The 25,592-nt window shown below is 46.4% G+C and overlaps 1 protein-coding gene across 5 annotated transcripts in view; it reads left to right on the top strand.

Annotated features, from left to right (window-relative positions):
- The window catches only part of TRAF3 (TNF receptor associated factor 3), a 105,680-nt gene that overhangs the window by 50,690 nt on the left and 29,398 nt on the right, over positions 1-25,592 (top strand). The window contains exons 2-5 of one of the 5 annotated variants that reach the window (XM_074364975.1): positions 2,021-2,144; positions 20,182-20,342; positions 22,187-22,448; positions 24,139-24,190. In XM_074364975.1, coding sequence (XP_074221076.1) covers positions 20,336-20,342; positions 22,187-22,448; positions 24,139-24,190 — 321 coding nt within the window. In that variant the 5' untranslated portion in view covers positions 2,021-2,144; positions 20,182-20,335. Of the gene's footprint in view, positions 1-2,020; positions 2,145-20,181; positions 20,343-20,395; positions 20,583-22,186; positions 22,449-24,138; positions 24,191-25,592 lie in introns of those variants that run through there. The other 4 variants (XM_074364976.1, XM_074364979.1, XM_074364974.1 and 1 more) reach the window with 4 other exon arrangements.

Genomic DNA, 25,592 nt, shown 5'->3' with positions numbered 1-25,592 from the left:
ATTATTAGAAATAGCATCATGTCAGGAAATTTGAAAATTTAAGTGAGATAAATTTCTTTTAAAATGTAACTTTCTAAAAGTAGCTGCAGAAAAAATAGAAAATCTTAACTAGTCCTATAACAAATAAAAAAAATAGAATCAGTAATTTAAAATTTTAAGGCACAGATGGCTTCCTTGTTAAATCCCACAAGACTTTCAAGGAAGAAATAATTCCAGTCTTCCCCAGATATTTCCTCAGAATAAATCAGGAAACACATCTTTATTTATTATATGAGGTTATCATAACTTTGTTATAAAACTCAATAGGGATAGTATGATTAGTGAAGTGTTTATAGCAGATAAGGACAAATAAATTATAGCTTTTGATTTTTAGTTCTCTTGCCAAAGAAACATTCAGAATTAACTTGCCACTTAGCAAGAACTATAGTCCAAGTCTGGGTGATAAACTGTTTTGAATTACAAACTGTGAATGAAAAAATACTGAGGTTGTATGTGTGTGTGTTTCTACTGCTGTATGTTACTTTAATTGACCTGTGTGGCTTACTGAGTAGATTAAAACCCATGCTTTATAATAAGTGATTTAACAGTGAGGGCTCTTTCTGATGTAACTGGACATTAGCTGTTAAAAGCAAAAGGGGACTTACTGATCACTAATTTAAGAGCCGAAGGTAGTCAGTTTCTTCCCCAGCGTCGTCCTCCACGACTGCTCTGTTCTCAGACAGCCTCCTTCCTTCGAGTAGCCAGATCTATGTGCTCATGTTCAAGTTCTTTGGGAAAGAGTGAGGATCTCCTTAACTCCCAGAGAAGGAAGAAAAGACTCCATTCATTTTGACTTGGGTCGTGTGCTCTCAGAGATGAAGCAGCTCTGGCCCAGGAATGGGATGCTCTTATGGGCCAGTCCGCACTGATACCTGTCCCCTTGTGCTTGGGGTTTGGAACCAGTGTCTCTGGAAGCTGGCAGACTGAGAATGGAACACAGTGACCATTGGAAAAGAGAACAAATGCCTGCCTGCAAAATTAAATCTTCACTGCAGCAGTTGTCAGGTGTAAAATTTCATGAATTTTTCTCCATAATAGTTATAAAATTGTACGTTATAAAGAATTCTCAGGCTACCACTGCATAGCTATTCAGTTAGCAAGAATTTAAAAGCCTGACAAGTCTTGTTGAAAAGTTGAGCAACAGACACTCTCTCATATCCTTCTGGTTGGGAGTATAAGTTGTTACAACTGCTTTGGGAAGTAGTTTGTTTGGCTTTATGTGGCAAAGTTGAATACTTACCTAATAATCTAGCAATCACACTTGTAGGTATTTACACTAGAGAAATACATTCCTGTGTGCTTAAGATAGATGTGCCAGAAAGATCTTAGTAGTGCTGTGTTTGCCCCAGAGCAGAAACACCCAGGAGGCAAGGGAATGGGTAAGTAAACTATGGTATATCTACACAATGGAATATTACACAGCAGTGGAAACAAATGACGGGCCAGTGACTACAGTGGGGAGCAAAAACAAAGCAGGACAAAAGAATGCACACTATATGATTATGTTTATATAAAATCCAGAAGCTGGCAAAAATAAATTTTCGATTAGGGCCACATGCCTAGGTGATAAGTCTAACAAAAAGCAAGGAAATGACAGCCACGGAAGTTACCGGAGAGGAAGGGGTTTAGGATCACAGAGAGGCACCAGCGTTTTTTTGGTTCCTTGGCTTGGCTGGTAGTTGGACTAGTGTTTATGTAATAACCTTGTGAAACGGTAATACATGTTTCTTGTGCTTTTCTATGTGTATATAATACTTCATTTTAAAAGTGATTTTAAAATAAAAATAATCTGAAGATATCCAGACTTTGTAATTTGTGTTCAACTCAAAAAAATGCAGAAAATCCAAAGCACATGTTTATATAGTATAGTTTAAAATGTTTCCTCTGAAGCTTTAGAAATTTCCATTTTTGAAATTCTATTTTTAAAAGCTTTTAAAATTTTCCATATGTGAGTTAACCAAGTGTCCTTCTTACTTCCTAGGTAAAGGACTCCACTACATTATTTGAAGAAGGATAAGGTTGACACTGCTTTGCTTTTGCTTTTTTGAAGTCTCTCCCTCCCTGATCAAGCTTAGATACATCTTCTCACAGCATATGACAGACAGGTATGTCACTAGAAATTTTTAATTTGTATAGATTTCTTTCTTCAGCTGTTACTTGCTTGTTTGCATAAAAATAAAGTAATTCAATTCAAAAACATCCTGAACTTACTCATTTTTGGCTTTAGCAGTTTCATTCTGTAACAGGTGTATCTGAGTGTCTTCTGCATACATGGCACTGTATTTTGGTTTGTGTCTGACTTTGTTTTTCATTTTTTTAAACCAGTATTAAACTGAGAATAATAGACATTGGACCTAATGGCTCAGTAACAATTAACGCGTCTGAAAACCAAGGGTCATGGAATGCATCTCTGCCTTCACTCTGAAAGCTCTGAGGCCCACCCTTCCGCAGGAGGGGGCCTGTTGCAGTAAAGCTGCCAGGGGCTGAGGGTGGAGGTGTGCCTGAGTTTGCATCTTACAATATGTGAACTGCTTGCTCCTTAACCTTCTTTCTCCAGGAGTTTGAAAGGAAACCAATTACCCTGTGTTTTAGTCTCTTATTTTGTGACTGAGTGGCATTGTATACTTGAAATTAAGAACTCTTTAATATGTTAGAACATTAAAATGAATATAAAATAGGTTTGAAATGTTTGCATCCAAAGTGAGATTTAATACATAGCTAGTTTTGGTAAATTCATAAGTAACAAGAAAACTGCTATTTATAATTTTATTCGTAATCATAGTACCATTCAGTTCTCCCCAGTAGTCTCAATTTTTTTAGTTTGTTTGAAGCAGAGTGCAAACAGGTGCATTCAGCTGATCTCTGTCTTAAGTCTCTGAATTAATTGCTCCTCCCCATCCCTCTCCTTCCTTGCATTTCTTTGTTGGAAAATCCAGGCTGGTGGTTCTGTGGTCGGACGTTTCCCTGCTTTGACTTTAGCTGTTTCCATAGAATGTGTTCTTCTGTCCCCTGTATTTCCAGTGAGGTGGTAGGCAGGTCCAGAGGGTGGATCGGCACATGCACTCAGAGGTTGAGGTGTGTGCCATCACCAGGGGGCGCACGTCTGCTCTGGCATCAGGGCCAGTGGTGCTGGACGCCTGGACTCGTAGTCGTTAGAGGTTGCAAGCGATGACATTGTAAGTTTTATCCTTTACTCTGCCTTGATTAACTGAAATACTTCTGTGGAGAGAAACTTCCCTCTTTAAACTGTGTGGCTACCCTAAGGGATAGTTCAAATAGGAATGATAATAGGATAAATGCCTGATTCTTTTTCTTTATGGGTTCTCCAAATAATGAGATGGCGTCCTAGCCGCTCTGAAAGTGACCAGTCTTAAGCATCAGTGTAAACTCATGACTTTAAACAGGTGTAATGTGCTTCAGTCTCTCGCAGTTACTGTTCTTATCGATGCTGAACTTGGGCCCCTTCTGCCAGTGGGGCCTCTGAGAGTTGACTTGTCCTTTGATGTGGCCCGTGGTCTTCCTTTCCCTGCTTTCTGAGATGGTGAGACGTTTCAGATTCATCTTGTGCTTCACCCTAGGCCTGGAATTGGCTGTTTCTCTAAGCAGCTCTCGTTGCCTCTTGTAGAGAATTCGGTGTCTCGAGACCACAGTCTGGGCACTGGGGATGCTCATTGCTTCAGGGCTGGTTGTTGCTCTGGGCCTTTCTGTTGGACAGCTGGGAAATTGGCTTTTAATCATGAATTCACACTGATGTTTTTGTTTCAAATTTAGGGCCATGTGGTTTTTACTTCTTATTTTATATTGATATGTCTTTTCTCTTATGCTGAAAAATCTCAGTTCCTAACAACATTAGCATCATTATTTACTTGTTTTAACCTATAAAATATATGTGATAGTTTTAAAATAATAATACCAGTATGTTACCAACTAATACATGATTACTGAAAGCAGCTTAAGATTTTCTATGGTTCTTTTTCCCTTGGGGTATAATCCTAGGGATGTTCTGCCGAATTATTAAACCTTAAAGTCACTTGAACCAGTTCCTCAGTGTGCCACCAACCTGTTACACAGTTAGACTCATTTATTTTTATTTTAAGGAATAGCTTCTTTTAAAAATTTGTGTTAGACATTTATAAAAAGTACTTTCATGGTTCCAAGTCAAAAATAAAGTGTTTTAAGGAATCTTGCTTCCATTCCTGATCTTTATACCCTGTTTCTTCCCTCTTCCAGAGGTGACTTTCTTTTAGCTTTTGTTTTGTCTTTCTATTTTTAATTTAAGTATGTGTGTATACCCACAGCCCTCTTTCTTAGCAAGTAGTAATGTACAATACAAGCTTTTCTCCGTCTTGATTTTCTAAATTTAACAGCGTGTCATGAGCTCACACCACAGAAATACGGAGAGACCTTCCTCGTCCTTTTTTTTTTAACAACTCTATAGTATTCCATTGTGTTGGATATATTACAGGAAAACACTAATCTTTAAAAATATACTGGCTTTAGTCAGCATGTTTCCTCTGCATAGAAACAGCATCAGTTTTGCTCTTTACCCAGCTGCAGGTTTCTCAGTAACTTTGGGACCTTGCAAGTATATTGCTTGTCTTGGCCTGGGTTTCCTTATGTATAAAGCGAGAGGCTGGAAGCTCAAAGTGGGTTATTTTAGCTGGAACAGACTATGGATGAGTCAGCTGAAGCGAGGGCATCTTGGGAACAACAAGGGTGAGCGCCCTGTAATGGGGGGCATGCTGGTGGCAGGGAGAATCAGGCTGGAGGCGATGGAATCGGCAGGTCAGGATTAGTGACCGGATGTCACAGTCGGGGAGGCGGGGACAGGTCTGCCTTGGGCAGCTGGCCAGGTGATGGCGCCGCTCGGTAAGGTGGGAGCGGGTTGTCTTGAGAAGTAGGTAGAGGGGTGGCCAGATAGAAATGGGAAGTACCTGAGACCACAGGTTCCACCGCGGCTGCATCAACTATGGGGCTCCTGTGCGGTGTGACAGACTGAGGGAAAGACTGAGCAGCTGACAGGGAGGTCAGCAAGTGTGGGGCTTGTTTGTGCAGGCCTGCTGGGCCAGGTGACACGACCGCCCAGCAGGAGCGTGGGGAGGAGGAGGGGCTCGGTCGGCACCCGAGCGGCTCCCGCCTTTAACCACAGGCAGAAACAGGAGAGTCTGCGAAAGGGCCTGGGAAGGAGTCATAATCTCATACTTTATCCCAAAATGATTTAAATATTGTAACCCACTCCTAGGCATGGCCGTGCTTTATGCTTTTCACTCATTTTTCCAAGTGCAGTCGGTGCTCTGGGAAAACGAACCTTATCACACAACTGGCAGCTCAATGCCTCCACCTGGGAAGGTGCCGCCCGCTCTGGGCTGCTTGTCCAGCGGACTGAGCCTCAGCTTTCCTCCCTCCCCCCGGCCAGATGGCAGGACTCTGGCCCTGGCCCAGGAGCGGCGCAGCATTCTTGCACACAGAATTGAATGAATGCTTTTTAAAAAAAAAATCCCAAATCATGTGAAGCAAAGGATATAGCAGTGCTGGGCCTCGGCTAGCTTCTGCTTTCCTAAAGGATTTAAGACCAAGTTTTATATAGTGGTGTGCTCAGGTTCTTTTTCAGCTGCATGCCTGCATCAGTCTGTCTCTCTCTCCCCAACTGTCCCTTGTTCTCTCTGCTAAGTGGGCCTTTTCACGTGGGATTGTGATCTTCCTACTGGTGTGGACTAGAATCTCATCTCCTCCTGTCTGCGCTTCCCCAGTGTTCCCAGCCCCGGGCCCTCTCCCTCTGCAGAGCACTTGGCAGCAGGTATCGTGAGGAGGAGTCCCCGTGCCGGTGCCGCAGTGTTTGCATAAACGTGGATTGCCAGAGACCCTGGTGTCAGCAGGGTGCGCCTGCCTGCCTGCCTGCGGCTCCCTCCCTTCTCCCTTTGTTGGCATTGTCTGGGTGCTGCCTTTGATTTCCCTGCTGGGCTTGATGTGGAGCTTGTTTTTCTGCGTCTGCCTTGTGTTCAGGAGACGTTTTCTTTGTTTATCTGATGCTTCCCTTTTTCGGTTTTCCCCGGGCTTTCCAGTTCTGGGAGCACCCTTTTGTCAGCAGATGTAGTGTTGTTTCCAGTTTCTAATCTCCAAGTAGAGTGTAGCTTAACATAAATCACCGAAGTAGGGGACATAAAAATAAATCATTAGGGTAACGGAGGTGTAGCAGAGGATGGAAGGAGTCTGGCCCAGTTCTTTGCTGTACTTCTCAAGTGTAGACAGGCCTCAGCTGTGAGGGGAGGGCTTCCTGAGTAGCTGACTAGAAGCTAACATTTTATGAAGTGAATTTCTCAGTAGAGGTTTTTTTTCATTGAGCTAAGAATATGGCCTCAAAATACAATAAATTCATACTTAAACACGTAGCAAACAGTAGGCAATATAGAGTGATAATTTTGCTCAAAGGAAGCTGTGGAATCAGAATTCTGGAACTAAGCAGGCCAGACACTGTGGCAGGCCCGGTCCTTGGTGCAGGCCCGGGACGCCAGCTCTGGTGGCTCTGATCTCGCCTCCTGTTCAGCTTCCCTGAGGGCACTGCCTGGGTGCTGCTTGGTAGTCACATACCTTCCCTTCATCAGGGCTGTTTTGCACTCTCTCTGCCTAGTGTGTCTTGTTAGTATTGAGCAGAACATTTCTCTTCGTGTGTGTGGAAGCTCACATCCTCTTCCCAAGCTTGAGCTAGAGGCTAGGGTGGGAAGGGGGAGGTATTGGCAGGGGCCCCAGGTTCCCATCAGTCGCGTGGCCCCATGTGCTAACCAGAGGCACATGTGTCCGTCCAGCGTGTGGGTGTTGTAACCTCGGAGCTGCTTCCTCAAGTGAGGCCATAAAATGTTAGTCTGCAGTTGCCTGAGTGGCCTCCTCCACCCTCTCTTTAATTCATTTGGCTGAGTTTGCGTGATTTTTCTTCTTGAACACAATAATTATTACAAATACTATAGAATTTCATTAGCTTATAATGGTCACATCTAAGCTTTAGCATTAAGGTAGAATTTAACTATTTTTATACCCACAAAAAATGAAATACATGTTTACATTTAAATCAGGAAATCTAATCACAAGTTCCCGCATTCCTCCATTTTGGAAGCTTCCAGAGGCACGGCTTTGCTGATTTATGCCACTTCTGGTGGTCGGCCTGCACCTGGGGCACCTGTGCGATGCCTGGCCCATCGCAGGCTGGTGAGAATGACCAGGTGTAGACGTAGATGACAACTTACTGTCTTAGATAATGAGCGTTGTACTTTTGTATGTTTGTTTTAGAGAATTACGATAAGGACCAAGGAACTTTTTTTTTACTGTGGTTTTTAGTTTGGGGCCTTGAACATGGTGTCAGCTTTCGTAGCTGTACTTACAGCAGAGACTGTTGCCCAGCCAAGGGCCGAGGCGTGGCTGACTTCAGCAGACCCGTTTGCCGCCGACGCCGGCACCAGTGTGCCCGTGGTCAGCATTTGCGCTTTTCCTTAGGTCGCATTTCTCCTTGTTTCTCTACATTCAGTTTAAGACCTTCCCTTAAGCTTAGTTTTTCATTGCCTCCTAGTGTCTTTACTCTTTCCAGTTTTAATTTTTCTATTAGAGTACGTCCAATGGTAGGAAATTCTTTCGGTCTGAATATGAACAGAATTGTGTTACATCAGGTTCACATGTGCTAACATTTTCTGTGCTGTTACTGCTGCTACTGATTCTCTGCTGGGGCTGGTGAGGAGCAGTTGTCAGGCTGTGTGTTGAAGAGAGAGATCGTGTCTCAGCTCCTTAGGCTTTTTATTTTTCATTAAAATTTTTTTTTACATTTTTTATTATGAAAAATTGATCATTTAAACCATTCAGAACGCTCGGTGGTGTTTAGGATATTCACAGTGTTGATCAACCATCACACCGTCTGATTGGAGAACACTCACCCATCCCGGAGGAAGCTCCACACCGTCCCTCTCTGTTACGCCCCTTGCCCCGGCCTGACAGCCACTGATTTACTTTCTGCCTCGGGGGATTTGCCCGTTTTGGATGTTTCACATAAACGGGGTCGTATGATGATATGTGGCCTTTTTTTCTGACTTCTGTCACTTAGCAGTGTTTTCAAGTTTCACTCATGTCGTAGCGCGTATCAGTACTTTGTTTTTTTTTGTGGTTAAATATCAGTACAGTGTATGGAGATACATCCATTTTATTTGTCCAGTTATCTCTTAATGGACATCAGCACTGTTCACATTTTTGTCTGTTACGAGTGTTGCTGCTGTGAACATTCAGACACAGGTCTTTGTGTGGACGGGGCCCCTTCTCTTGACTGCACATGCACGGGCAGCATTGCTGGCTCACGCAGTGACTCTGAGGGCTGCTGAGTTGTTTCTGCAGAGGATGAACCGTTTTATCTCAGCAACGTGCGAGGGTTCCAGTTTCTTTGTATCCTCACCAACACCTGTAATTTTCCATTTTTTAAATTATAGTCATCCTAATGGCTGCAGAGTAGTATCTCATGATGGTCCGTTTTTTGGAACAATAGTTTTTTTGAACTATTGAAATTGTTTTGAAATTGACACAACATAAAATTAACCATTTTAAAGTGAACAGTTTAGTAGCATGTGGTCCTTTCACAGTGTTGTGGAACCACAGCCTCTGTGTGGTTGCAGAACGAGCATTCACTGCCTCAGAGGGAAGCCTCACTGAGCTGGTGGTCCTCGTTGTCCTTCTCCTCACCCCCCGGGCAGCCAGCAGGCTGCTGTCCCTGTGGACTTGCCTGTGCTGTGCACGTCACATAAATGAAATCGTCCAGTGTGTGGCCTTCTGTTTCTGGCGTCTTTCACTGAGCATGGTGTTTTCCAGGCTCATCCATGTTGTGTGTGTCATTACGTCATTGGCTTTTACGGCTGAGTGGTACTCACACTACATATCGGTTGCCCATTTATCTGTGGATGGACATTTGTGTTGTTTCCTCCTTTTGGGCATTGTGAATGGCGCTACTATGAGTGTGTCTCGTACTTAACGTTTGTTTGAGTACCTGTTTTCCGTTCTTCTGTGTGTACACCTGGGACTGGAATTGCTGGGTCATACAGTAACTCTGTGTTTAACTTTTTGAGGAACTGCCAAAATGTTTGCCACAAAAGCTGAACCATTTTATGTTTCCACCAGCAGCATATGAGGGTTCCAGTTTCTCCACAGCCTCACCCAGTAATTTTACCTTGTATTTTCATTTATAGCCGTATGGTGGGTATGAAGTGGTAACTCGAGGTGGTTTTGATTTGTGTTTCCCTAGTGACTGACGATGCTAAACACCTTTTCATGTGTTGTTGGCCGTTTCTGTGTTTTCCTTGGAGAAATGTTTACTCACATCCTTTGCCCATTTTTTACTTGGGATGTTTATCTTTTTGTTAACGAGTTGTGAAAGTTCTTTATTCTGGTTACTAGACCCTTCTCAGATACGTGATTTGCAGATTCCCCCCCCTATTTTCTTGTTGTCTTTTCGCGTTCTTGGGAGTGTCCTTTTATGTACGGAAGGTTTCAAATTTGATGAAGCTAATGTATCTTATTTTGCTTTGTTGCTTGTACTTTTGGTGTCATATCTAAGAATCCTTTGCCAAATTCAAGGTCATAAAAATTTACCCCTGTGCTTTCTTCTAAGAGTTTTACAGTGTTAGCTCTTATATTCTAGTTGTTCATCCATTTTAACCAAGTTTGTATGTACGGAGTGAGGTAGGATCCAAGTTCGTTCTTCTGCCTGGTTACCCAGTTGTCCCAGAGACTGTTTTTTCCCAACTAAATGGTCTTGGCATCTGTGTCAAAAATCATTTGGCCACAGATGTGTGAGTTTATTCCTGGACTCTCAGCTCTGTTCCATTGCTCTACATGTGTACCCTAATGCCAGGGTTACACCGTTTTGATTACTGTCGTTTTGTAGGAAGTTTTAAAGTAGTAAGTTTGAGAAGTGTGAGTCATCAGTCTTTTTTTTTTTCTTTTTCAATAGTGTTTTGTCTCTTTGGAGTCCGTTTTGCAAGTCAGTATGAATTTGAGGATCAGATTTTTTCTATTTCTGTTAAAGAAAGGCCGTTGGAATTTTGATAAGGATTGCAGTGCATCTAAATGTATTGCTTTGGGTAGTATATTAGTCAGGGTTCTCCAGAGAAACAGAATCAATAACGTGTGTGTGTAAAGAGATATTTATTATACTTATTATAATTGTGTGAGAATTAGGTCTCACACAGTCGCAGAGTCAAGCAAGTCCCAGGGTCTGCAGAGTAAGGTGGCAACCAGGAGAGCCAGTAGCTTAGTTCCAGCCTGAGCCAGTGGTACAGGCAGCTAGCCAGCTCAAGATCCAGGAAGAGCTGACATTTATTTCAGTTTGAGTTTGAATGCGGGAAAACAGCCAGTGTCTCAGTTTGAAGAGAGGCAGAAAGAACCCTCTTTACTTGAGGGAAGGTCAGCCTTTTTGTTCTTTTCAGGCCTTGGACTGATTAGATGAGGCCCACCCACACTGGGGAGGGCAGTCTGATTGCTGTACTCAGTTTACCAATTGTTAATCTCATCCAACACTCTCACAGCACATAGAAAAAATAAACGTCTGACCAAATATCCAGGCACCGCATGGCCTAGATGAGTTGACACGTAAAATTAACCATCACAAGTAGTATCACCATCACAGCTGTATTTTCTTCCTGTCCATGTATTTAGATTTGTTTAGGAACAAACAAACGTCTTGCCATTTGATGGTGTCTTCTTTAATGTCTTGCCATTTGATGGTGTCTTCTTTAATTTCTTTCAGCAGTTTTGCAGTTTTCAATGAACAAATCTTTTACCTTGTTGGTTAAATTTATTCTAGGTAATTTTTTCTTTTGGATGCTATTGTAAATGGGATTGCTTAAATTTCCTTTTCAGATTATTTGTTGCTAGTGTATAGAAACAAAACTGATGTTTCTTTGTTGCAAATTTGTTCTTTTCTGCAACCTTGGTGAATTCGTTTATTAGCTCTAGTTTTTCTTTCTTTTTTAACATTTTAAAAATTTTATTATTTATTTATTTTTTGTTTGTTTTTGGTGGGGAGGTAATTAGGTTTATTTATTTATTTTAAGTGGAAGTACTGGGGTTTGAGCCCTGGACCTTGTGCGTGCTCGGCATGCGCTCTACCCGTGGGCTGTACCCTCCCCCTCTAGCAGTTTTTCTTGTGAATTCTTTGGGATGTTTTGTGTATAGGATCATGTTGTCTGTGAGTAGACATATTTTTACTTCTTTCTTTCTAATCTGGACGCCTTTTCTTTCTTTTTCTTGCCCAATTTCTCTGGTTAGAACTTCCCGTATAAGATAGTGTAATACAGCAGTGGTGAAGCACACAGCCTTCGATTCTTCCTGATCTTAGTGCAGAAGCTTTCACCCTTTCACCATTAAATGTGGGGTTTTCATAGATGTCCTTTATTATATCAAGGAAGTTCACTTTTAAGGGTTCTTATAATGGAAGGATGTTTGATTTTGTCAAATGCTTTTTCTATATCAAGTGAGATGATCGTGTGGGTTTTTCCCCCCTTGTTCTTTTAATATGGTATGTTACGTTGATTGATTTTCTTATATTGAACCTTGCTTTCCTGGGATGAATCCCGCTTTGTTATGGTGTATAGTACATTTAATATGCTTTTGGGGTTATTTTTCTAGTGTTTTGTTGAGAGTCTCCTTCATTATTGAAACACAGTTTTGTTGGATATAGGATTCCTTTTTTGTTTGTTTTTGTTTTTATTGAAGTACAGTCAGTTTACAATGTTGCATCAATTTCTGGTGTACAGCACAATGCTTCAGTCATACATGAACATACATATATTTGTTTTCATATTTTTTCATCATAAGTTACTACAAGATATCAAATATAGTTCCCTCTGCTATACAGTATAAACTTGTTGATCTATTTTATATATAGTAGTATCTGCAAGTCTCTAACTCCCAATTTATCCCTTCCCACATCATCTGCCCCTGGTAACCACAAGTTTGTTCTCTGTGTCAGAGAGTCTGTTTCTGTTTTGCAAGTAAGTTTGTTTGTCTTTTTTTTTTTTTTTTAGATTCCACATGTAAGTGATATCATATGGTGTTTTTCTTTCTCTTTCTGGTGGATATATGATTCTTAATTGATATTTTTTCCTTTCAGTCCTTTGAAATGTCATCCCATTGTCTTCTGTCTTCCATGGTTTCTGATGAGATATCAACTGCTAATCTTATTGAAGAAATCCTTTTCTGTGAGGACTCACTTCTCTTGCTGCTTTCAAAACTCTCTTTTTGTCTTTCACCAGTTTAATTATAATGTCTATTAGGCTTTCTTTGAGTTTATCCTACAGGGAGTTTGTTAAGCTTCCTGGATGTGCAGATGAATGTCTTTCATCAAATATGGGAAATTTTGTCCACTGTCTTAAAATATTCTTTCCGCCTTTACTCTCCCTCCTCTCCTTTCTGGGACTCCCATAACGTATATGTTGGTGTGATCGGTGGTCTTTGAAGCTCTGTTAATTCTTCTTTATTATTTTTTCCTTCTGTTACTTAGGCTAGGTAAACTCAACTGACTCATCTTCAAATCTCGATTGACCTGTTTTCAAGTTCTCGAATTCTCCTGCCTTCTCAATTCTTCTGTTAAGCCCCTGTATTGAAATTTTCATTTTAATTATTATGCTTTTCAACTCCAGAATTTCTTCTAGTTCCTTAAGATTTTCTCTTTATTGGTATTTTCTATTTCATGAGACATTGGGTGATTTCCTATACTTTTTCGGACATGGTTTTCTTTACCTCTTTGAACTCATGTAAAATTGATGATTCAAAGTCTGTGTGAGTCTAATGTCTGGGTTTCCTCCTGGACAGTTTTTAAGACTTGTTTTTTTTTTTTCCTGTGTAGGGGTCATACCTTTTTTGTTTCTCTGTCTGCCCTGTAGTTTTTTGATTGAACATTGGACATGTTTGACGTGATTAAGTGGCGAGTCTGGAAGATGAGGCCCTCCCCTCGCCCCGAGACTTGTTGCTGCTGGTTATGGTTGTTTGCACAGTAACTTTTTTGAGCTAACTTGGTAAAGTCTATATTCTTTATCATGTGAGGTCACTGAAGTCTCTGTTCCATTCGTATAGTAGTCTTTGGACAGAGATTTCCTTAAGTGCCTGGGACCAAAATTGTCTCTGAGTCCCTTCAAATAGGGTCTGTGTGAGTACTGAGTCTGCTCTTAACATTCAGCCAGGCCGTCGACAGCTTTGCCTTAGCACTCATGTCCTGCTTGTGCGGAGCCTGAATGTTAGCCAGAGGCGAGGGCTCAGGGTCTCCTCAGGTCTTTCCTGAGTGTGTGCACAGCTCTGGGCATTTGCATGGCCTTCTGAAGTCCCAGGAATACGTTGGAACTGTTCAAAGCCCTTACTTCCCAGCATTGCCTGCCGGCCTTTGTTGAGTCTGTCGTTTGCCTCACCTGTCACTGATGGCCCTGGGCAGCTCAGCTAACACATTCGCGGGTGAGTGTTCCAGGGCCCACCCCCTCCAGCCCCCACCAGCACTGCCTCAGTTCTGGGAGCGCTCTGGGTTTGGTGAGGCCCAGGCAGGCCGCTTGAGCTGGCCTTCCAGGGAGCCACTGGTAGGTCATAACATGCCACCAAGATTCTTTGCAAATGAGGTCTGTTCCACTCCACCCACCCACCCTGGCCCCCCACCGAGTAACTATTGGGACTGCAGCTTCCATCCTCCAGGCCCCTGCCCCTTGGGAGTGGGACCAGGGCGGGCAGGTGAGTGCCGTGGAGCTCACCGTTCTCACAGAGATTCAGCTGGTTTCTCTCGATTTGGTATTCCTTGGGGTGTTGCAAGCCTGTGGTTATTTTCTAGAGTTCCACGGAGGTTGTTTCTGACAGATTCTGCGAGCTTTGTTCTTGCTTTTACTGAAGGATGGACTTTGGGAGTTCCTTTCTTTTTTTGTCTTTTAATTTTATTTTTTATTGAATTGTTGTTGATTTACACCACTAGTTTCAGGTGTACAACAAAAAGATTCAGTTATACATATACATAGTTCTTTTTTCAGATTCTTTTCCATTACAGGTTCTTACAAGACATTAAATATAGTTCCCTGTGCTATATAGTGGGCCCTTGTTGTTTATCTATTTTATATATAGTAGTGTGTATATGTTAATCCCAAACTTCTAATTTATTGCCCCCCTCTTTCTCCTTTGGTAAACCATAATTTGTTTTCTGTGTCCGTGAGTATGTTTCTGGTTTGTAAATGAAATTTGTAACTTTTTTTTTCTAGATTCCACATATAAATGATATCATATGATATTTGCCTTTCTTGTCTGACTTACTTCACTTCATGGGATAATCTCTAGGTCCCTCCATGTTGCTGCAAATGGTATTATTTTGTTCTTTTTATGGCTGGGTGGTATTCCAGTGTGTGTGTGTGTGTGTGTGTGTGTGTGTGTGTGTGTGTGTGTGTGTGTACACCACATGTTTTTCATCCAGTCACCTGTCAAGGGACTTGTATGTTGTTTCCATGTCTCAGCTGTTGTAAATAGTGCTGCTTGGAGTTCCTTACTCAGTCATTTTCTCTGACATCACTCACTAGTCTGGTCTTAACATTAGGACCAATTTTGAGCTTGCCTAATTAATGTCACACCCCACTTGATTTCAGAAAGGAGTTAAGATGGCTTACAAAAGGTAAACAATATTTAAGATAAATTATTGTTAATATTTGCTGTGTGCCTGCCGCTTGGAGGGCATTCTAATAAGAATCATGTGCTCCTTTGTTGCTGCTGAAAACTTGGTCCTCCAGATAGAAGTTCTGTTTCCTTTGGTGACCTTGAGGTTTTCACCCTCCCTGTTGCACAGGTGGGAGGAACCCGAGGTGGTTCTCCTTCCGAGTGACTTGTGTGTGGTCTTGTGGTGATGCACCACGTTAGCATCAGCGTTAGCAGTGCTCACCGTTGTCCGCGTTTGAGTTGATTGTGAAAAATTTGCCTGCGTTGGTGGTTTTCCTAAGTCCAAGAGTCCCTTTCCTCAGGACACGATAGGTGGGTAACCGTCTTATTGTAAGACTTAAAGACGTCATTCCTATTGTCCCAGTTGTTCTAGGAGGCAATCCGTGATTCCTACACTTCATACCAGACTGACTTCTTGCGGTGAGACTTGACGGCTGGCAGAGTCTGGGATTGGCGGTAAACCTCAGCGTGTTCGTCCGCCTACCAGGCCTGGCCCTGCTGAGGTGTCTGACTCCTGCTTTCCTTGGTCCAGATCCGGCCCGCGTGGGCCATCGCACTGGTACTGAAGGGTGTGGGCCTGCAAACCAGGTCCTGCTCAGGCTTATGTCATTTCTGTCTCGAATAAGCTTTTGTTGAGGAAGAATATTTTCTGTGTGCAGTGTGAGTCTGTTTGACAAAGTTGGTGGTTCGTTTGCTAGTTTTATTTGAGTGGAATATCCTTCTTTGAAAAGGTTGGTGTGCTAGAGTTAGAGCTGATTTCTGTTTTGGTTTCATGTGTACTGGGTTGTCCTCTTTTCATCAGCCTCACCCATAAGCTAATCAGAATATTTTCAGAAGGCCAAGATACAGATAAAGATTTATCCTTTAAAACGGCAAATTTGACTAACATTAAAATTTAGAACTTCTCTTTATTAAAAGGCATAAATAAGGTCAAGCCACAACCTCAGGGGAAGACATACACATGTAACTAACAAAGGATTATCAGTCAGAATATATGAATAACCCCAAAAAATCAATATTGTAAAAGACAACAACCCAACTTAAAAATGCAAAGGAGACACAATCAGGCATTTCAACAGAAAGAAAAACACAGGTGGCCCATGAGCCTATGAAAAGATGCTAAACTTATTTAAATAACTATCAGGGAAGGGACGTAAAGGGACCACTGTACCTGCTGGGTTGGCGGAAACTAAGATGCTTGAGGATACCCAGTGTTGGGAGGATGTGAACTAACAGAAACTTTTATGCTGCTTTGCTTTGGAGAGCAGTTTGGCCTTGGCTTGTAAACTGGCCATGCGTGCAGGCTGCAAACCAGCAGTTACTCTGCATTCTAGATGCAGGGTGCAGGGCAGGGACTGGCAGATTCTTTCTGCAAAAGAGCATGATAGTAAATATTCTAGGTTTTGTGGACCACATACAGTCTTGTCACATAGTTGTCTTTGTTTCATTTGTTTGATTGTCCAACTCTAAAAAATCTAAAAAGCATTCTTAGCTCAAGGGTCTAAACAAAAACAGGCTGCTGTCTGGATCTAACCCGTAGCTTGTAGTTTGCTAAGCCCTCATCCCCTGATCTGGAGAAGCTTCCATGAGGGCTCCCAGACAGATGCGCCAGAGTGTTCAGAACAGACTGTCCGCAACAGCGAAGACTGGAAACGGCACAATAAGAAGATAGGTAAGTACATCGTGGAAAGTTACGCAGCAGCGAAGATGAATGAAGTGTTTCTATTGCGCACGACAAATGTGGGTGAATATTTATAATACCAATGGCAGAGGGCTACAAACAGTATACCATTGTTACGAAGTTAAAAAAAGACAAAAGTGTATTGTTTAAGAAGGAAAATATACGATAGCAGGAGAATGATAAATGCGAAAGTTCAGGCTGACATTGACTTCTGGGGAGAGGCAGGGGGATGGCTGAGGGAGGCGCGCACAGGGAGATGGTGCCTGTTGGTGGCGGGTGCTGGGCTTTTGTTGTTGTCGTATTCTTAACCTTGTGTGTGTGTTGCACATAATCTTTTTTACATGTCAGGTATCATTTCATACATTTTTCTGAAAGGCAAGGAAGGATACCAGTCAAGGAGGTCTTAGAACCCACCCAGCTGTGCTCCGTGAAGTGGAGTTGAGTTGAGCACCTGGGAGGGAAGGAGGCAGGTCTCTAAGCAGTGTTGGGCGATGGCCACTGGCACAGCCTGAGAGAGCTGTGATGGGAACATCTGGGAGTGGAGCCTACTTTGTCCTGTAACAACAGCGGGACCACAGGCACGAGAGCACGCATTCTGCCTCGCTGGTGGTGGTGGCACGCTGGTCGGAAGTCAGTCCACCAGCAGTGTGCGGGTTTACCCCTGGACTCTCAGTTCTGTGTCATTGATCTGCATGTCTGCCCTACTACCGGTACCACAGGACCCTGATTAGTTCATAGTAAGCTTTGAAATAAGAACGTGTGAGTCCTCTGACTTCGTTCTTTTTCAGGATTGTTTTTCTATTCTGGGTTCCCCATATTTCCATATGAATTTTAGGTTCAGCTTATTAATTTCTGCAAGAGAAAAAAAACCAGCTAGGCTTTTGATGGGGGTTGAGATGAATCTTAGGTCAGTTTGAGTGGTACTGCCGTCTTAGCAGTGCCAGGCCTCCCGGTCCTTAAATGTGGGGTAGCTTCCACTTACTTATATCTTTAATGTCTTTCAACATGTTTTATAATTTTCAGAACATACGTCTTGCCATTGTTTGGTTACATTCATTCCTAAATGTTTTATTCTTTTTGATGCTCTTATAAATGGGTTGTTTTCTTAATTTTATTTTTGGATTATTCGTTGCCAGTGTGTAGAAGTGTGGCTGGTTTTACACATCGACCTTGTGTCCTGCAGCCTTGCGGGGCAGGTTTATTAGTTCACCTCGGTTTTAGCTGATTCCGTAGTGAGTCCTAAGTGCAAGGTTATGTCATCTGAAGACAGAAATAGTTTTACCTCTTCCTTTCCAACTGTATGCCGTTTGTTTCTTTTTTCTTACCTAATTGCTGGGAAGGGGCTTTCTGAAAGGGCTTTGCGCCGTCTGCGATGAGGAAACAGCCTGGTCTGCCAGGCTTCTGACCCCGCGGGCGGAGGGTGTGTCTTCTGTGCGTTGAGCGCTGTAGAGCTGGCGGAGGGACCTATGTGTAGTGCCTCAGTGATGCCTGATGATGCTGGAGACCAGCGGTGTTGCCTGCTTTTCACGTGAAAAGAAGAAATGATGTCCAGAGGATAAAAGCTGTGCCCAGGGTTGGCCTCTGGGAAGAGACACCAGGCTGACCTCCTCACCCAGACCACTCAGGGCCAGACGACCTGCCTGCCAGCTCCTCCCCTGGAGCCCACAGCACCAGGTTCGCCTCCCCAGTCACCTAAGGGTGCTGCACCTGCCCACCCTCCTTCCCCTCGTCCTGTGCTGGAATGGGAATTGGGCCACAAGCCCAACCCAGGAAACCCCCCGCCTTCCCAGAACAGAGGTGCTATCTTCCTCTTTTGAAGACCTGCAGCTCTTGTCACCCCTCACGTCTGCTGCTGGTTACACTCGTTGACTCTGGAGTGTTCTCCTTCCTCACAACTCCCGCAGAACTCTCTAAGGGTAGGGACAGTCTCCTTCGTCCCTGTGTCCCCTGACATGCCAGGCGCAGAGCTGTGGATGTACGTGCCCAGTGGACCTGCTGAAACAAACCGTGGCTGGTCTGGCACCTCTGCAGAGTCGCTTGCCTGAAGCAGAGTCCGCCCCCCTAGGGAGGAGGGCGGTGGGTGTGCCCTCAGCATCCTGTGGCTCTGCCTGCCAACAGCTCCACAGGAGAACTGTGATGTTTGCTCAGCAGCTTGGCCAACAGCACTCTCCAGAAAACATGGCTGAGGCCCAAGTAAAGTCGGGAGCATCAGGGATTGAATGAAACTGGCCGTTGTCCTCTAAAATAATGTTTAATAGTTTACTAAAGCATTGGAGGAGATGTACAATGTACAACCTTTTTAGAAAGACGCGTGGCAGTGATTATACATTTTAAAATGCACATCATCTTTGAGCCAGTAGTCGTGTTGCTGTGTGCTTGCCTTGGTGTGCAAAGGTATGTTCAGGAGCGTTCGCCGCAGACTGTAAGCAGAGCTGGTTGTCCAAGTCCTGGTACGCCATCCAGCGGAGTGCCGTACAGCCCTCCCCAGTAACTGAGTGCATCTTTACGCCTGGTTTGGAAAAACGCCCGGGACACACTGTTGGCACGGGAGCTGAGGGTTAGTCTGCACGTGCGGCGTGGTTTGTGTGGCAGAGAGAAGGCACGCTTCCTGCTGTGCGCTTGCTGGACGCCAGGAGGCAGCGTCTGCCCGTGGGCAGCTGCAGCTGGGGAATCTGGCACTCACTCTTTACGCCTTGCTCCTGGGTCTGAGTTGCTGCTGTGCTTCCTCTGCGAGCGTGTACAGCTGAGACAGTGGGCCGTCGCTGGCCCCTCGCGCGTCAGGCATATTCCCTTTCAGTTCTTGTCTTCCATTTCAAAGCGTGTGACACTATATCTAAATGTTACAGATTAACCAGACCCAAATGGAACCATTTTAAACAGTTACTTTGTGATATTTGTTTAGATTTTAAATTGATATTCACATACCGTAGAAGTCACCCCTGTAAATACAGTTCAGTGGTTTTCCGTATGTTCATGGAGTTGTGCGGTCATCCCCACTATCCAGTTCCCAGCACTTCGGTCGCCCCAAGAAGCCTTGTTCCCGTCAGTGGCTGCAGCGACTCCCCTGGTCCCTGGAAACCATGGGTCGGCTTTGTGTCTCTGTGGATTTGCCTATCCTGGACGTTTCACGTTTAGGTGGTTTTCTTACGCTTCCTCCTCCTCACCTGTGAACATTAGATGAAGGAGGTCTTGCTTGCCTAAGTGCTGTAGGGACTCCTCCCTCCTTCCCCGAAGGCTCCTTCTCCGGCCAGCAGCTTAGCTCAGTAGTGAGCCAGGCGTGGGATAGGATGCAGGACAGTGGGTGGGGTTGCGAGAGGCCCCCGGGGGCCCTCTGCCAAGATGCCCCCGCCAGCACCCCACACTCCAGGCCAATCCCGGCAAACCTGGCTGTCCTCTGCCCTGCAGGACGGGGCTGCTGGGAAATTTCCTCTGTGTGTGGGATGCTTTGCATCTGTTTGCTCATTCTTACACAGCCTATAAAAACCAAGGATCTATAATTTTATTTTATTTCTTGGGGTGGGGGAGATAATTAGGTTTATTTATTTATTTATTTTATTTAGTGGAGGTACTGAGAATTGAACCCATGACCTCATGCACGCTAAACATGTGCTCTACCACTGTGCTATACCCTCCCTCCCTAAAGACCAGGGATCTAAAACTATATTCTTCACTTGTCTACGCAAAGTATGACATGTCATAGGTAGATGAACATTTATTATTTATCATTAGCCTGATCCTAAGTCAGTTGTCTCTCGTATTTGAAATAGGAATTCACCTCCAAAGAATCAAACATTTCTCATTGAAAACTCTTTACTGAACACATGGCTTCCTAAGCACTGCAGGATGAAATACTAAACCGAAGTTGTAAGTAGCGTATAATCTAAGCAGGGGTTTTCAAGGCCTGAAGCTCTGAGAGCAGATATGAAAGGTAAGGAGTTTTCTTTTCCTGCTTTTTTGTTTTCCTTTTTTCTGGCTTTACGGAAACACGGTTTGGTATGAGTGGCTCGGACCTCGCCTGTCCCTCTGTTTGTTTGCAAATGTGTATTGGGAGCCTTTTATCCATTAGGCACTGGTGCTAGTGATCGTAGGTACCTGCAGTTCGTCAGGCAGCACGGCAGATCAGAATCCATGGAGTCGGGGAGCTTCCAGTCCTGCCGCAGGGAGAGAGGTGATGAGGCAATCGTAGGCCTGCAGATGAGAAGGCGGCGGGGGTGGGGGCGCGGGCGCAGGCTGGGGGGCAGGTGAGTGAGGCTGAGCTGGCTGGGCCTCCTTGGGAGGGTGGGGGTGCGTTCCCAGAGGGGGAGCAGTGGGGATGGGGTGAGCCTGGCCAGAGTCAGGGCCGGAGGGGGCATAGCCAGTGGCAGCAGGGCCACTCCTGGTTGACCCTTTCCCCTGCCTGGTACTTCACTGCTGAGCATCTTAGCAACAGGGTTCTAACCAGCAAGTTGGTGAGCAAAGGGTTGCTGGCCTTTTGGGATCATTCTGAAAACTTTTTCATTTTGGTTTCACAAATTGACGTCACAGGAGGCTTCCACACTTTGCACAGTGATGTGCTAATTTGTGAAAACGAACCCAGGTAGGGCTCGAGCACCTGTCAGGTGTGCGTCAGTTCCCACACATCCGTGGCCCTGAAACACTGCTTCAGTGTCAGAAGAAGGAGGAAGAGGCAGAGTGAGGACTGAGGCTTGGAAAGAGCGGACCCTGCACCCAGCCCACTGAGCACCTTGGGTCTGAGTGAGGGTCTGCCCCGGTCCCAGCAGACCCGAGGTTCACAACTGCACTCGGGGCAAGCCTCATGGTGCGGACACAAGGGTGGGGGCAGGGGTGGGCGCCCAGGACCTCGTGAGTGGAAAGAATTTGGCCTTTATTTTTGTAAGTAGCAGAAGTAGGAGGATTGAGCAAGAAAATGGTGTAGTTTTGAAGAGACCTGGTGAGTTTTGAAGGGAACTTCCTCCGTAGCTTCACCAGATGCAAGGCCGCGCACCTCAGCTGGCAGAGCTGCGCAGGCCAGACTCTCTGTGGCTCATTTCCAGGCTCTGCACGCTTGGCCTGTGGATGGCACCTTGCAGATGGAGGTAGCCATCTGTGCACTTGCACCACATGCGCTAGGAGAGCCTGCCCAGCGGGCACGGGAGACCCAGCCAGTCCCTGTGTCCCCTCCACCAGCTCTGTCCCCAGCACATGAGCTCCCCACATCCACGCCGGCCCTCCCTGAAGCTCGGTGCTCGGTGCGGACCTGGTGCACAGGGTTATTGGAGTGGGGGGCCCAGAGGGGCCGGGGGCCTGCAGACACTGTCAGACAGGAAGTGCTGTCGCTGGCATGGGAGGCGCGTCCTGGCCGCGGGCTTGACTGCAAGGCTGTCTCACGTGACGGGCCAGCCCTGGGCTGTGTCGTCGAGACTGCCACCTGGCAGCAGGGCGCACCAGGAGGTGACGTTGCTCAGGATGCTGCGGCTTCGGCCACAGCATCAGAGTGAAGCATAGAATTTGAAGTTACGGCGAAGTATAGTCGTAAGTTAAAGAGGCTTAAAAATACAGTGTGCACCTCAGGAAGGTCCTTTGAACAGTGGCATTACCCGTGCGTTTGGGTGATGGAGGAAGGGAGGACGCGAGCTGGGTGGTGTTTTGTTGGGTCGCAGGCAGAAGCCGGGGTTCCAGTGTCACTTCAGACCACAGGGAACACGTGTCCAGCATGTCTGCTTTCCAGAGCTGTTTGTTCGCTTGTGCAGGAGGACGTGCAGCCCTTCACTCTTCGGCTGTGTTTCCTGACAGGTTTTCTCTCCCCTGAAATGGAGCCAACTAAAAAGATGGACGCGGCCGGCGCCCTGCAGACAAACCCCCCCCTGAAGCTGCAGCCTGACCGCGGCGCGGGGTCAGCGGTGCTCGTCCCCGAGCAGGGCGGCTACAAGGAGAGGTTTGTGAAGGCCGTGGAGGACAAGTACAAGTGTGAGAAGTGCCGCCTGGTGCTGTGCAACCCCCGGCAGACCGAGTGCGGGCACCGCTTCTGCGAGACCTGCATGGCCGCCCTGCTGAGGTGGGTGCCCCCCACCGCCCGCACTCCCTTCCGGGACTCCCTGTGGCCGGGACCCCGCACCTCCTGTGAGGTCCCCGCCCGCCCACCCGCCGCCTTCCAGAGGCTGCTGGTGCCTGGTGTGTCCCCCGTGCGTGCGGCTGACAGGGAGCTCCCAGCCCCTGGAGGAGACATCCCGTCAGTAAATGACGCAGGGGCCCTTGGGGGCAAATGCTCAGTGCGCAGGGATGAGGGGACAGGGCCTGCAGGCAGGACTGGACACGTCTTGGGCTGAGCGGAATCCAGTCTGCGTTTCCCGGCAAGTGCAGGGGACCCCTCCACGAGCCCTCGCAGGCCCTTGCCGGCCGGGGGAATGATGCCGTGTTAGAGCCACAGGCGGCATCAGGCAGGCAGGCTGGAGTTTCACAGAGGAAATAACATTGGCCAAGAAAGCATCTCCGTCCAGCCGGCAGGTGTGTTCTGGGCGGCGTGCTGGGCACTGGGTTGCAGCCAGACACTCAACCTCGGTCCCGTCCCGCCTTCAGGGCCACCCACCCCTCTTCCCGACTCCGCTGAGCACAGCCGCCAGCTGCCCGCCGCGTCACCTCCTCTGGGTGCTTCCAGCCATGCTCTTGTCCGCTTATCCCGAACTGTTAGCTCAGCTTCGCCTGCTCATGGAAGAAAGAAACTTGAAGGGAGCTTAGTGATGGCAGAGTGGACTCAGAGCACCTGGCTTCCCGAACTGCACCTGCGAGCCCTGGGGAGGGGCCCTGGGGGCTGCTTCTCTCCTGGTTTCCTCCTCCTTTGCTCCTGGCACTCCTCCTGCTCCACATTTTACAGGTGACGGGGCCCCATGTGTGCTGCTCAGCCCCGGGGTCAAAGGAGGTTAAAAGATTCATGTGTTTAATACAGTTTAGCATAAGCTCCATGTTAGTGTAGTCTGAGAGAAATGAGCCTTTATTTTAAAAAGCATTAGCCCCCCCCCCCCAGCGACCCTCAGCTCTCCGGCCCTTCCCCGGGCCCCGTGCACGCCTACCCCTGCTCCCTGAGGCCGCTGCACCACTCCCTGGCGCCTTCGGGCTGTCTAGGGCAGGGGCCCTGGAAGCAGGGACTTGCTTTTATTTTCAGTCTTTGGAAGGTGGTTTCCAGGCACAGGACAGGGTGAAAGTTAAGTCCAGAAAAGGGCAGCTCGGGCACAGTGGTGCGCACCCCGCGTCTGGGGACAAGAATGCTGTAGGAGACCAGTGGTTTCGAGACAGCTGTAAGTCCGCGCACTGCTGAGGTCCGCGGAATCGCCTCGGCCGCGCACGGCACTGTGGGGAAGACAGCCTGTGGGGAAAGTGCCGGCTGTCCATAAAGCAGGGCCACCGGGGGCTGTCCTGTGGGCTGTGGGCGCTCACGCTCGAGAGCCCCTCCACGGAGAGTTGGTTTTGGTTTCTGAAATAAAATTTCACTTTTAATTGCAAGGGGCTTTCCGAGTGGGACTGCTCTAAGCTGTTCTGCTTAAAAACTCCCTTATGAAGAATTACTGTTAAAAAGTTTAGCCCTTTGCTCCCATTTAAGCCGTATTTAAATCAAGTTCACCGCGGTATCCTGGAGCTCTCGTTGCTGCTCGGATTCACACAGCAGACGTGACCCTAAGGTGAGTGGTACCTGTGTGTTCAGATGAGACGGGGCTTTCCCTCTAACACGTTCACCATGTGTTTCCCCCCAGCTCCTCCAGCCCAAAATGCACTGCGTGTCAAGAAGGCATCATTAAAGATAAGGTACTGGTTTTTCATTGTTTTGTCGCTGTTTTGAACTGGGTAGTGCTTTCCACGTAGTTTGCATCCACTGTTCTGGCTCCGAGTTTCTCCGAGTTTGACCCCTGATGCAGCAGGGTTGAGGCCAGGGACCATGTAGTGTAAGCACCTGGACAGATGGGGCAGGTCTGCTGGGCAGGTTCCCTGAGCCTGTCTCCTCCCCTGTACTAGCAGTGGTGCCTCCTCCCAGACTCCCAGGCACGTGAGGAGTGAGTGAAGTGCAGAGATGCACGCTGCCGTCTCGGGTCCTCACCCCAGACAGGCTGCGCTCGGCTGTGACACTCGATTCCACCTTCTGACAGTGCCAGTCTGAGGGTTGCGTTGGGTTTACCTCTCCCTGTGCTCATGCAGCATCTTGAAGCCGTTAGACATGTGAGATTTCAGTCCTTCCCTCCCCCAGGTGGCTGTAGGTGTCCCGGGAGCTCGTGAGTGTCCTGCAGCCTCAGCGCACAGGGGTCCGGGCCCCTTCTCACCACATCCCCGCAGCCCCTGCCAGGCACACTTCTAGTTTGAAATGACTCATTCTTGTAGTACTTAAAATATCAATAAAAACGTGTGTTTCCGATATTTTGATTAATGAACCTAACAGTTTCTTAAATGTAGGTCATTAATTGTGCAATAAAATTCTTGCTCTGGGGCTTCCTGTCTGAAGCTCTGGGCGGGCCGCTGTGCTGTGGAGGCAGCACAGGTGAGGGCAGTGATCCCAGGGTGGCTGTGACGGGTGGCCCTGGGCTGCCAGGACAGGCATTTGCTGTCCCCTGCGCTGGACGGTTCAGACACCGAGCTGGCCAGTGTCCGTGTACCTGTTCTTCCTCTGCTGCGGAAGTGTCACTTGGTAATAGGGAGGGGACTGTTTTTCAGAAAACTCACAGTTCTACCCCCAACGTGGCAACTTGTTAACTTGTTACCTTGTGTCTAACCAGTGTGACTGAGACAGAGGTTGAAACAATGGAGATGAATTTTTTAGTGCCTCCATGCCATTATTTAGAATTATTATCCCTGTTTTCCACTGGAATTGACAGCTGAATAAAAATGACTAGATGTGTTGAAGAATCACAGATGAGACTGACTGAAGCCCTGGGTCCTTGTGGGAAGATGGGCTGGGGCCCCGGGAGGCCGAGGTCTGCCCCTCGACCGTCACTGAGGACGGGGCCCCATGAGGCCTCAGGTTCCCATCTATACAACGGGACGGTTGCAGTAAATGATCTGAGACCTTCTCCAGCTCTAGAATTCTGTACTTTTATTATTCCGATGTCTTCAGTCTACGTCTTTTATTCCTAAAGGTAAACTCAAATGACTTAAGAGACTTAATGGCACAGAAAGCAAGCTTATTTCTTACCAGCTAAAAATACCTGTTCTGTTGACT

Source organism: Camelus bactrianus, chromosome 6 (genome assembly GCF_048773025.1).
Source record: "Camelus bactrianus isolate YW-2024 breed Bactrian camel chromosome 6, ASM4877302v1, whole genome shotgun sequence".
Taxonomy (NCBI): Eukaryota; Metazoa; Chordata; class Mammalia; order Artiodactyla; family Camelidae; genus Camelus; species Camelus bactrianus.
Note: the sequence above shows the minus strand (reverse complement) of the source record. Positions and strands in the feature narration are given on the sequence as shown.